Source organism: Acinonyx jubatus, chromosome A2, assembly GCF_027475565.1.
Source record: "Acinonyx jubatus isolate Ajub_Pintada_27869175 chromosome A2, VMU_Ajub_asm_v1.0, whole genome shotgun sequence".
Classification (NCBI taxonomy): domain Eukaryota; kingdom Metazoa; phylum Chordata; class Mammalia; order Carnivora; family Felidae; genus Acinonyx; species Acinonyx jubatus.
In genome coordinates, this window is record NC_069383.1 from 47,392,363 (window position 1) to 47,405,000 (window position 12,638).

At 46.4% G+C, this 12,638-nt stretch overlaps 1 protein-coding gene across 4 annotated transcripts; it reads right to left on the bottom strand.

The window, feature by feature from the left end:
• Positions 1-4,661: 4,661 nt before the first annotated feature.
• PRR15 (proline rich 15) lies at positions 4,662-9,575 on the bottom strand. Of its 4 annotated transcripts, none has more exons than XM_053218275.1 (2): positions 9,208-9,575; positions 4,662-7,036 (listed from the first exon to the last, which is right to left on the bottom strand). In XM_053218275.1, the coding sequence occupies exon 2, from the start codon at positions 6,927-6,929 to the stop codon at positions 6,540-6,542; it is 390 nt and encodes a 129-aa protein (XP_053074250.1). In that variant the 5' UTR covers positions 6,930-7,036; positions 9,208-9,575; the 3' UTR covers positions 4,662-6,539. The 4 variants fall into 4 exon arrangements, with proteins under 4 accessions (XP_053074250.1, XP_026930987.1, XP_026930986.1 ...); XM_027075186.2 differs by having other exon boundaries at positions 7,456-9,575; XM_027075185.2 differs by having other exon boundaries at positions 8,753-9,572.
• Positions 9,576-12,638: the final 3,063 nt, after the last annotated feature.

Here is a 12,638-nt window from a genome sequence, read left to right on the forward strand (position 1 = left end):
TGTTAATGGTCAGTTTTTGTTGAATCTAATGGGAGTCTTCCATGCTTCCTGGATTTTGATATCTGGGTCTTTCCCCAGGTTAGTATAGTTTTCCACTATGATTTGCTTACACAACCCTTCTACCCCTTTTTCTCTCTATCTTCTGGGACCCCTATGATTCTGATGTTCCTTTTTAATGAGTCACCAGTGTCTCTAATTCTTAAATTGTACTCTTTTGCCTTAGATTTCCTCTTTTTTCCTGCTTCATTATTCTCCATAAGTTTGTTCTCTATACTGGTGAGTTGCTCTTCTGCCTCATCCACCCTTGCCCCCTTGGCATCCATTCAAGATTGCAGCTCAGTTATCACATTTTTTATTTCATCTTGACTAGCTTTTACTTCTTTTATGTCTGCAGAAAGGGATTCTAATCTATTTTTGACCCCAGCTAGTATTCTTATTATCGTGATTCCAAATTCTGGTACAGAGATCTTGCTTGTATCTGTGTTGATTAAATCCCTGGCTGTCGTTTCTTCCTGCTCTTTCTTTTTGGGTGAATTCCTTTGTTTTGTCATTTTGAAGGAAGAAAAGGAATTAATAAGGTAAAAAAAATAAAATTAAAAAATTAAAAACAACACACACACACACACACACACACACACACAAATCAAATAAGTGATGCTAGATCCCAGGTGTGTTTTGGTCTGGGTGTTGAAAGGGGCCTGTTAGATTAGAGAAAAAAGGGGAACAAGAAAAAAAAAAGGAAATGGTTTGAAAATTTGAGAAAATGAATATAATGAAATAGAATAACATGAAATGATGGAAGTAAAATAGAATTTGAAAATTTTTTTAGAAAGTAAAAAATATAGTAGGAAAAATTAAAGAAAAGTATTTTTAATAAATTGAAAATAAAAATAAATTTTTTCTCTTTCTGTATTCAAGAAAAAGACAAAAAACGAAAAAGAAAAAAAGAAAATTGAGTAGATGGATCAGTGAACAGACTGAAATATGATTGAAATTACATCATTTTCCCCTAGAAGTCAAACTGTGAAGCACTTTATAGCAGTAAACTAAGCAGGTGGACAGACTTCTCTTCCTGAAAATCGAGGTTGGTCCTGTCAGGCGTGGCTCCGTGTAATGGCTCCATTCTCCACTAGATGGTGCTGCTTAGCTTACTGGGGTGGATTGTTGTGGCACTTGTAGGTGTGTATGGGCATGTGCGGGAGTGGTGAAAATGGCATCACCCAGCTACCCAGTCTTTACTATCAGAACTCTGTTCTCTCTGATCAGTAATTGTGCACCCGTCCTTTGTCTCTGGCTTCTGTCCACTCCCCACTTTTACACTGTTGGTGACCAAGCCATCAGGTTGCCCCGTGTCACCTCCCTCCTGAGTTTTATCTTAGACTTGGCTGTGTTTCCCGATCCCTGACTTCTGAGGGACTGCAGTTTTGACCTGTTCTGACCCTCCATAGGAGGGTCTCACTGAGCAATGGCTGCGTGCAGGCCACACCCAAGAACGTTTCTGGGTCCGTGCTGCTGCCAAGGCCCAGAGACTGCAGCTGGGTGCCAGCCCGCCCCAGAAAAGTTCACGTGATCATGTAGCAGAAGTGTTTCAGGGATTATGGAAAATCATGACACACATCTGCCACCAGGCTTCACCCTTAACGACCTTGTTCCAGAACCAGTGAATGTGGTTGTTCTCTGGGGTCTTCTGGGACCTCTGGGGTCTGCTGGGGTGGCCACAAGGGCTCTACCACATGTTGTCCCAGCAGGGGAACTCCCTCTCCCTGTGTGGCCCGAGGACCCCCCCAACTTCACTCTGCTCCTGGGTATTTGCCCTTCCCACCAGAGCACCACAAGGTATTCAGCTGCACAGTTTCAGACTCTGTGCTCCCCCTATTTATAGAGACTTAATGGAATTTAAACCCTCTCCTTTCTCCCTTTCTTGTTCAGTCCCTGTGGCTGTTTCCACTTTTCCACTTTCTCTCCAGCTGCTTTGTGTGGGGGGGGTGCTTTTCCCATACTTTCCCTCCATCTCTGTCCTCTCTCCACAAGCAAAAACAGCTCCCTGCCCTCTGTGGCTTCTCTCTCCCTCAGTTCACCTCTCCGTGCCACGTGCCTGCTGAATTCTGTGGTTTAGGTTGTGCAGATTGTTGTGTGAATCCTCAGATCAGTTTTCTAGGTGTGCAGGATGGTTTAGTGTTGATCTGGCTGTATTTCATCAATGCCAGACACAGAAAATAACTTCCATGCTGTTCTGCTATCTTAGCTCCTCCTCTGATCAGTGTTTTCTCCCTCATGGATCTTTTCATTGCATGAGGTTTATCAACAACTCTGACACGGCAATTATGAGCCCATGATTTTGTCCTCTGTAGCACAGTTCAGTTTGGAAGCACAGCTGATTTCCTTGCTTTGAATACCCAGAAGGATTGCTTATGCATTCTGTCTTATTTCTTGTGGTCTATAGCTGTTTCCATTTCTGTACAAATGGTCAGCTGTCCTTTGCTAGGGAAGGCCTGTGCTGTTTCCTTATGTCCTATCTCCTTAGTGATAATCTTCTCTTATCACGAATGCTATTCTTCCCAAATTCCCAGTCTGCAGGGCCATCTTTTGACAAAGTGGTTGTGAATATGCCATGCCTGCAGGAGGCCAGGGAAGGCCTCCGTGCCTCCTGGTACCCCTTCTTCTTCAACTCTGAGCTTAATGGGAATGCATGTGCCATGGCTCTGAGGCAAGTGAGAATGGGGTGAGAGTGGGGAATACAGAGAAGAGGTGGGAAAAAAAATACCTAATGGCCACCCTGCTCATCAGTGACAAAGTTTGCCTGGGGCTGCACACTTGTTTCTAGTCTAAGGTACTTGTATGTTGACACTGGAAGGGGATAAAATATCTCTCGTCCCACTTTCTACTTACCATGGAGATACACTTGAGCTTATCCCAAGAAAGAATCTTCTACATTTCTGTATAATTATAATAAAACACTCCACGAATAAAATGGACTTTTATTATTATTTTTAAATAGATTTAAAACAATTTTTTAAATGTTTATTTATTTTTGAGAGAGAGAGAGACAGAGCATGAGCAGGGGAGGGGTAGAGAGAGAGACACATAGAATCCAAAGCAGGCTCCAGGCTCTGAGCTGTCAGCACCAGAGCCCGATGCAGGGCTTGAACTCACAAACCGTGAGATCACAACCTGAACTGAAGGCAAACACTTAACCAACTGAGCCACCAAGGTGCCCCTGAAATAGATTTTGAAAAGATCAGTTTCCCTTACTGGATCTATCAGGCCAGCTTTTTGTGTGTTAGTTTCTAGTCTGGCTGACACTACTCAGCCAGGGAGAAGTAAAAATCTTGCTCTCTTTTCCTCATAAAAGGGTCCGGTGGTCATTGGATATTATTATCCCACTCTGAGTTATTCCTTTCTGGTTCACTTTCTTTGAAATTATTTCTGTGTATATTTTAATTTATTTATTATTTGAAGACACCAAAATTTTTCTTCTGAATATCTCAGGAGTGTGATTTTTGACAATGCTTTAGCCAATGCTACTGTTCATTGGGTTTACACTTTCTTTCTAAGGATGTGGCAAAATCAGGCTTGCTGAGTTCACATTATGTTTCAAAGCACAATAAATACTTCCCAGGGTCATACTGAAGCAGAAAATCCTGACTGCATATACAAAACAGAATCTCCGCTCTCGAGATGCAAGTCAGAATGGGCTGAACAATGAAAGCATGAACACAAAGGGACGTTCAGGTGACCGATGATATGAGTCACTGCTTGGCTACTGACTTCGCAAGGAGAGTCGCAGAAGAGAAAACCATCCTGTGCATAAAACTATCATGGTTGTGAAAGAATTTAGCAAACACACAACTAGATTTTTGTCCCTTTCCCCCCATATCATTTGGAAGCGTGGTATTAACATTTTTTTAATGGTTTCCAAACTTGTGGTTGAAATTTCATTTGTAAAGGGGTTTAAAGAAAGCAAAAGTCTCTAATCTAATTAACTCCAAATTTAATTCAACACCTTCCCTTGATTTACTATACATTATCATGAGGTTTAAAAAAAATGTAAGTCTGTATATATGAGAATGTAATTAATCATCTGTAAAGCGTATAAATCCCAGTAAGACACTTTGTCAAATTATCTCATCTTACCCATGATCTTTTTATCCCACCAATTTTGCCTGGTTTCTGATTTCACTGAGTTGGGATTAAATCAGTGCATTCCTCCCACTGCACAATTAGGACTGCTCGAAAACTCTGTAATTACAAACCGCAACCATAGACTGTGAATTGCATTCGCTGTCATAACTGCCATTAGCATGGTTTTCGATTCTTCCAGAACAGCGAGGTAAAGATACCATGCTGATAAGTTCCATGCTATAGGTCTGCTATTGATTATCTGCAGCAATTCGAGACTTGGATGGGATCCCAAGCTAGATGCAGAACCTGGGAAGATGCCAATGTTTTGTGAACGCAGAAGTTCTTAAGAAGAAAAAATGTTTTTTAAAACAATAAAACTACGGATGAAAGAATGAGTGTAACATTTTTAAATTATGCAATTGCAGGCTGAATTTTGTGAATGGGTATAGTCCTAATCTATTGGTCCTCCTGGGAGGGGAAAACTATTTGGGATGCTTATTCTGATTTTGACTACTTTCTACAAAGTGAAATCAAAATGCTTTATGCGGGTGTTCCAAGGCTTTATTTGACAGTTTCTACTTGCTTTACTCCCAGTGATCTGCCAAGCCCACGTGTCCCTTCTTACTGTGAATCTCCCCAGCATGCTCTCCTCTCCCTCTTTTGCATCAGAGTCTAGAGAGGGGAGGCCCACTTAAAACAGATTTGAAGTCTTCCTCATCCAGGAGGCTCACCCTGATGACTCTTTGGTTACGTACTCTCAGTTCTAAATACACAGCAAAAAAGTCTTTTCAAGATTAAAAAAAAAAAAAAGCTCAAACATTCTCTCTTTTAATGTAAGGCGTTCATAATCCTCATATAAAAAATTTCCTTTGGAGTAATCTTTGGTATGTGGAAACTCATATATCAAATGGTAAACTCTATTATTGTGCTGGTACCCAAGCTTGATTCATGAGGTTAGCCATTTTCATCAAGTGTCATTGCTCAGTCTCTTTAGCCAATGAACATGTTTTGGTATTTTATAAATTACTAATTTGAGAGAAACAAAAATCTGCCTCTTTCTATAGAACACATTTAGAAGCTCCAATCAAGTTCTTGCTTGTAATTATCTAAACTCTACACACACACACACACACACACACACACACACACACACACATTGTGACCACTACAATTTCCCTATGTATTTCTGGATGTTTATAAATTAACTGAATTGTGGTAGAAAGAGCCCAGTGGCCCTTAACCACAATAACTCCTTGTAATTTGCTGAAAGCAAGCGGTATTCATTTACTCCTTTTCTTGAAGTTCATAACAAAAGCAAACAGGTGGATTTTTGTTCAGAATCTTCAGATTAGTACATCTAAAGGCTTTGAAACTAGATAAATGCATAAATCAGACTAAAGTAAGCTTTTGCAGCAAAGGGGTGGGAAAAGAAGACGGCTTTGCACAAACTAAGGGTCCAGTCCATTTGTTTAAGGATTTTCAGAGAATTGTTAGTATGGTTAACAACACAAAAAAGAATTACTACTAGCATTGTGAGTTACTCTACTGTCTGAAGATGTACCGAAGTAACAAAGAGAATTTAGGAATAATTATTTAGTACCTCCCCTTCCCTTCCTCAAATTTAATTAGTAAATAGAGACATCCGGCTAACTGGTGCCAGTCGGGGTGTTGCTAGTTCTGAGAAACGTGCCCCTCCCCTAGCTTTCCAGGAGTAGCTGTTGTACTGTGTGGCAAATGATTAACTCTGTCACTTTGGATTTCGTATGCCTGCTTTTAAGTATGACAGACTTCAGTCTTGCAATGGAAAAAACACAAATGTCACCTTAAGGCTTAGGGTGCAGCGGGTTTAATGGTCCACACTAAAACAGGCAGTACAGTTTTGTAGTTCAACATTAAAAGCAACCTTGCCTTACTTCTAATGCTTCTACCTAAGAATGCTTCCTGCTCCCTCTCAGCCCTTCCCTTAGGTACGAGTCTACACAAGTACTTCTAAAGTGCATTTCTCTGGCGTTAAAAACAGCAGTGTAATTTGCTCTCCAACAGCGAGTCCTGAATCGGAGCACTGCTTCCTCGTTGGAGGGGCTGCGCAGTTCCAGGTGAGTGACCCACGCAGAGAAGCACCCTTCTCACTCCCCAGGTGGCACAAGGGGCCACTCTTGGGGGAAAAAAAGGATTATGCCAACTTCCTCTGTGGCAGGTATCTTCGCTTACCACAAGTACATATTCAGTGCCTCCTCGAGCCATGAAATATTAAAAACTTAACCGACACTTCAATTTCCAGGAAATTAAAATCGTGGAGGCCTCGTGTGAATACTCAGAAGTTGGTGGGATTAGAACCAGGTACTGGGGCGGGCCGCAATTCTCGGGCCAGGGTAGGGAGGAGTGGTGGGGAGAAAGACAGTCCCGCCGCGCTGTGGCTATTGCTTGTCGTCGTGGGGGTCACCAGGGAAGCCCGCCTCCTCAGGGGACCTGACTCCTTCGGGGAGCAGAGTGGCGCGCACTTTCCTCTTCTCCTTAAAGCGGCCGGAGCGCGAGACCTTCAAATTGCGGCGGCTGCTGCCTGACTTCTCCCCGCACAACTTGTCCGGCTTGTGGGGCTCGCCGGCGCCCCCAAGGAGATTGGGGTGCTGATTCTCCCGGGAGCTGCCAGTCCAGTCGGCGCTGGGTGGCGCGGGCGGTGCGGGCTCCCCGGGGGCAGGCTGGGCGGGAGGCTGCGCCCCTACCGCGGCTTCCTTGCTTTTCTTTCTGCTGTTGGTTAGCGATTTCCACCAGGACCCAGAGCTGCCCGTGCCGCCGCTGTCGGCCATGGCCGGGCGGCGCGGGGCGCGGCAGGTGGGGAAGGGCCCTCTTTCCCGGTGGGGCTGGCGGTCCGCGGCAGGAAAGCAGGCTACGGGGTGGGAGCCGAGGCGGCGGCCTGTACCCGGGAAGCAAACAGAACGTGGTTATGGGTTTGTCCAAGTCACGTGCCCCCAACCCCACTTCCTCCCCTCGCTCCGCCCGTCACCGGATCGGCCCGGGTCCGAGCACCCGCAGGCCGGGAGCTAGGCGGCCCTCCGAGGGTACCGCCGCGTCCCCGGGGGCGCGGGCGGACGAGTGATGGCCTCCAGGGCGCCACCATCTGGTCTCCAGACACCTTGGCTCTCCCCGGCCTCAACCCTCGCCTGGCCTCCAGGGCCGGTGCGGTGGTCTGCGCGGGGGCCGCCGGGGGAGGTTCCCGGGCATGCGGATGAAGCCGGCCCCAGAGGAAGCTGGCCTGGCCTGTTACCCTGATTGTAGAGGGACGCCCCAAAGTGACCCAGCTCGGCCCCGCGGGGCCTCCTCTTGGATGAGCACCTGAGCGGAGGGCGCTCGGAAGGGGGTGTGCTATGGGTGAGCACTGAATATTAGACTCCTGTCAACAGTTCCGAAATTTCCCTTGAAGGTGTTTTTCCATAGACTTCTGTCCCAGAATGCTCTTCGATGTGATTTTCTGGGGGGAATTTACATGCCGATAAGAGCGAGGGAAAAGCTCAGGATGTGTTGTTTCTTTTAAATTCTGCTTTTGACAGAACTTCTGCCTTGCCGCTTTCAGAGAAACTGGTCTAGACTTAATTTCCCTTGAAAACCGCGGTCCCACGCTTCCTTTTATTCCCCAGACACCAATCTTATGTCTCTTCGAAGCCACCCCAGCCGATGGTTGAGATGAGGCCAAGCGGCAAACGTCCTCTTCTTTTTAGTTCTGTATCAACATATGCACCGACTTTGTACCAGGCAGCGCAACTCTTGAGATTTTTAGTTACAAATTAAAGGCGTCTGTTCTTTTTTGCGCAATTCCTTCCTCCAAAGGAGAGAAACCTGCTGCGCGCAATCAGGAACTCCAAACCCATCTGCTTCTCCCCAGCTTTTAAAGCAGCGCTCTGCGGCCCGAAGAGACTGTTTATTAGCACTTAAGGTGCTAATATGGGGAGCGAGACACCTGTGCGCGCCTTCCGCGCTCGGCACTAACTGTACGAACGCGCAGGGTTCGCTTGCGCCCGGGAGCATTTCCAGGTTTCCTCTGGGCTCTGTCCCAGCCCACGCGCCTGGTGCTCGCGGGAGTTGCCGGCGCGCCGGGGAGCAAAACTTGAGCGGTGTTTGTTGTTGGAAAAGTTCTGCTCTCGGAACCGCCGGGAAAGTTTGAGCGCCTACGCGAGGCGGCGCAGCGGCCTCCGCAGCAGAGACCCGGGCCCCGGCTCCTCCCCAGGATGCCCCGAGGGCACACTCGGGCCACGACTTGAAAACAATAGAAGATGAAGCCGCCAAAAGTTCTTCCCCTAAAAAGGCACCCTCTCCCCAGGGCACGGTTTGCAGTTGGGTCTGCAAACCTCCTGCTCCCTGTGTTTTACGGATCAGCGAAGCACCCCAAGTTATTCATGGGTGGTGGGGTGTGCCGATGGCTGCCTTCTGTTTTCTACCCTACATTCTCTTTTCCACAACCGACGTGTGCGCGGAAAGGCTCAGCACTAATTGCGCAAGGAAAACACTGCAAATTACGCAAATTTACGCAGAGCGCCTGTGGCTCGAAACCTCTCCGGGGCCGGGGTAGCACCCCAGGTTGACACCTTGGAATGAGCTCTGTCTTGGCGGATGCAAAACCACCCTGATTGCTCACCTGTTCGGGCTTCTGAAGATCCCAAGACTCTGAGCCGACCTCACCTCCAAGAGAACGGAGGAGGTGCGCTTGGGACAACCTGGGGAGGTCGGGCTTTTTTTCTGTAAGGTGTGCCTGCCGAAATGTCTGCAGTCCAGCTAAGCCGATTGCTGCTGCTCGTCTCCCCTGGCGCTTCCAACTTCTGTTCGGCGCAGCGGTGGCGGCAGTTCTGGGCTCGCAGCGCGCTCGGCTCCGGCGTGAGGGCCCCGCGGCGGAACAGGTGCCAGGCTCACTGCCCCAGGTGAATACCCAGATAGGCTCTCCCGGTTAGTAGCCTTTCATTCTCGCGCGCCTCCCTCTTCCCTGCTAGCGACTCCCCGGCAGCCGCGGGAGATGGGACCTCGGCTGCTCACTCTGGTGTACTGAACCTTCCTACACTTCGGTCCTTTGCACGGGAAAGACATCTGTCTGCCCACCTGCTGGTCATTCGCCAAGTATTCGAGAAACCAGAACGCCCGGGAAGGGGGCGGGGGGGAACACCAACCCAGGAGGCGGCCACAGCTGCCGCAGGTGCAGGTAGGAACTTTGCGTTCCCGCCCTCCAGGGCAGGAGATTGGATCAGGTCACGTACGTGGCGCCGGCCTTGGGGTGTCTGATTGGAGAAAGGCTGAGCTGCGCCGCACGCCGGCCGGACTCCTTCTGGAAGAAGAAGAAACAGTAGAGGAGACCCTGGCCAGGAGACCGAGGCTGTAGGTGGAATCCGCAGGGTAAATGTTGCCGCAGCTTTTCCTCTGCCCCTGCCCTGATTTCTTTTTTCTCTTTCTGTCCGGGTCCCCAGCCATGGCCACTTAATTCCCAGGGGTCCAGTTTTGTAATTCACAGGAACCGTTTCATATCCAGGCAAAATGTTGCAGAGTTGCAGGCACCCTTAGTTGAAAGGCGTAATATTAACAAGTTCTCTGTGTGCCTGCCAGGCGCGGTTTCCAGCGCTCTCTGGGGGTAACTCATTTACTCCTTACAGGAACCCAAGTATGTAGGTGCTGTTGTTTCCTCATTTGACAGGCGAGGAGACCCTCACTGAAAGGTAAATGGTTGCTCAAAGTTGCATGCCTGGTTAAGTTGCAAAGCCGGATTTGAACCCAGGAGGTCTGACTCCAGTTCCCAGGCTCTTAACTAGCACGTGAGACCGCAGCCTGCCAGTCTTGGGCCCTTAAGGGACTTAGTGAAGATGTGAATTTCCTTCCCTTAAGTTTGGAGGTCCAGTGGACAGGCATTCCACCTGGGGAGTACCAGTGCAGCCCTGAGCCACTAGAGGATGTGAACCAGTGGATTTCGGCCAGGTTCAGGCTTGTGCTCCTGGGAACATATGCGTGCTTTTTATTGGTTGGGTAGAAAGGAGTTGCCATAGGCCATTTTCACTAATGAAAGCAGAATTCCAACCTGCTTCATCTTGCAGGATGCTCTTCTTTTTCAAAGAACTATTTTGATGTTCCTTGATGTCATGAATAACTCTACGGAAGGAGTGGGCATAGAGCAACTGACATCTGAGCATCATTGTTCTAGGACTTTTTTTTTTTTTTTTAATGTTTATTTATTTTTGACACAGAGAGAGAAAGAGAGAGAGAGAGAGCATGAGCGGGGGAGGGGCAGGGAGAGAGGGAGACACAGGATCTGAAGCAGGCTCCAGGCTCTGAGTTGTTAGCACAGAGCCCAACATGGGGCTCAAACCCACAAACTGTGGGATTGTGACCTGAGCCAAAGTCAGACGCTTAACCGACTGAGCCACCCAGGCGCCCCTAGGACTTTCTGAAGCTTGAAAATAGTGAAAGACATGATGCCTGTCTCAGCTTAAAATGTAGAATTAGTGGAAAGATTTTTTTTATAGAGTATTTAAATGCATGAAATATAAAATGAGTATTTTATATCATTAATTTCTTAATTTAGCATTCGTGGATGTTTAAATGATATGCACAACTGTGTATTTGAAAGTGGTGTAATTTCACTTATTTGTTGCGATTAGTTTTAGAGAGTAAACTTCGAATTAGCGCACCAGGACTGGAACAAAGACAGGCCACCCACCCCCTGGGAGGCGAGGACAGGACAAGTCCTCATAGTGCCATTCCATCACAGATGAAGACACTGGATCAAGGAGGAAGGCTTAAACCATAGATACTTTCACAGCCTCTGGTAATTAGGAGTACCCATCCAGTTCTGACTTATGGGGCCATAAGGAAGATGTCTGGGAATGCTTCCTCCGTGGATAAAGGACAGAGCTTTCTGAGAGAAGAAAATCTTTTGCTGTACCCTTGATTTTTACATTTAAGCACAGCATGAGGATATGATGTCTGGTGTTGCAGCAGCCATATTGTAGCAGTGAGTCAACAGGCATGGGAATAAAAACCAACATGCTAAGGATGATGGCATGGGAGTGTGAAAAGTGTCTGGGTCTTGATGATATTGATGAGGCCCTGAAAGAACCCTGGAACCATCTGCCTCCAGACTACTAGTTGAGTGAGATAATATATATTCCTATGATTTCATCACAGATTTAAATACAGTTTCCTGTTACTAGCAGCCAAAAGTGTTCCCCTTTGATACAATCTATTAGAGTTATAGAAAAATATATTGTTCAAAAGGGAAAAAAGGTAGTATGGCCACATTTTTTTTCTGACCAATCTGAAAAGTTCTTCATTGAAGGAGGATTTAGTGAAATGTTTAAGTGATGGGAAAGTTTATAGAAGTAAGCCACCTACATTGAAAAGTTGATTTATCTATCCAGTGAATACCAGGTGACTTTTAATGTTACAGAATTTAAATATGCTTAGATTGGGCAGTGCTTACATTTCTTAATAATATTTTTTCTTGTCATATTTTATTTTTTTTAAATGTGTAGATAGTTTGAATCAGAACATTTCTTTCCTTCCCTCTTTCCTTCCTTCCTCCCCCCCTTCCTCCCCCCCTTCCTCCCCCCCTTCCTCCCCCCCTTCCTCCCCCCCTTCCTCCCCCCCTTCCTCCCTTCCTTCCTCCCTCCCTTCCTCCCTCCCTTCCTCCCTCCCTCCCTCCCTCCCTCCCTTCCTCCCTCCCTTCCTCCCTCCCTTCCTCCCTCCCTTCCTTCCTTCCTAATTCACTGGCCTCTTAGGTGCACATTTAAGTGCAATAAATGATAACACTCAAAGGCAAAAGAGAATGAATTCCTAGAGGGCAAGATTTGCATACTAGAAATTAAAATAAGAACTTTCAAGGTTAAACCTGGCGTTTCTTTGGAGACTGGGAAATAGATTATTTTCTTTTAAAGCATTTATAGTGGGAACTGAGCAATAGAAAACACATGATGACAGAATTTAAGAAGCACAGCTAATCAAAATGAAGAAAATAAAGATAATTTATATTCTTTTCACCCAGGGATACCTATAGTTAATGTTGGAGGGTTAGTCTATTTTTTTTTTTTTTGCCCCTATTTTTACATTTACTCTTTTCGTCTTTTCCATTCCTTCCTCTCCTCCCTTCCTTTATTCCTCTCTTTTATAGATGCTTCCATTCTTTGCAAATTAGACGCTGATCTCCAGTGGCCTTTTCCTTTCTTGTCATCAATGTATGGGTAGTTTGATATTCCTTTTCTCCTTTCTGTGTTTTCACATCATGTTGCTGGATTTAGTTTATAAACTTCATGACTGAGCATTACACCCATGCCTGAATCTGGGATCCGCTTTTTATAGCATCACATCCCGAACCCACATCAGGTTAACATGAATGTGTGTATACAAGTACACAAATTGCAAGTGACAAAATACTGCTAATCATTTTGGTTTTACACTTGACCTGAGCAAGGCTGATTTGTACAGTGCAGCCTCTCTCTGAAGTTCAAGCAAGACCAGCTGACTCTTCCTAACTTCCTGCCCCTACTGTC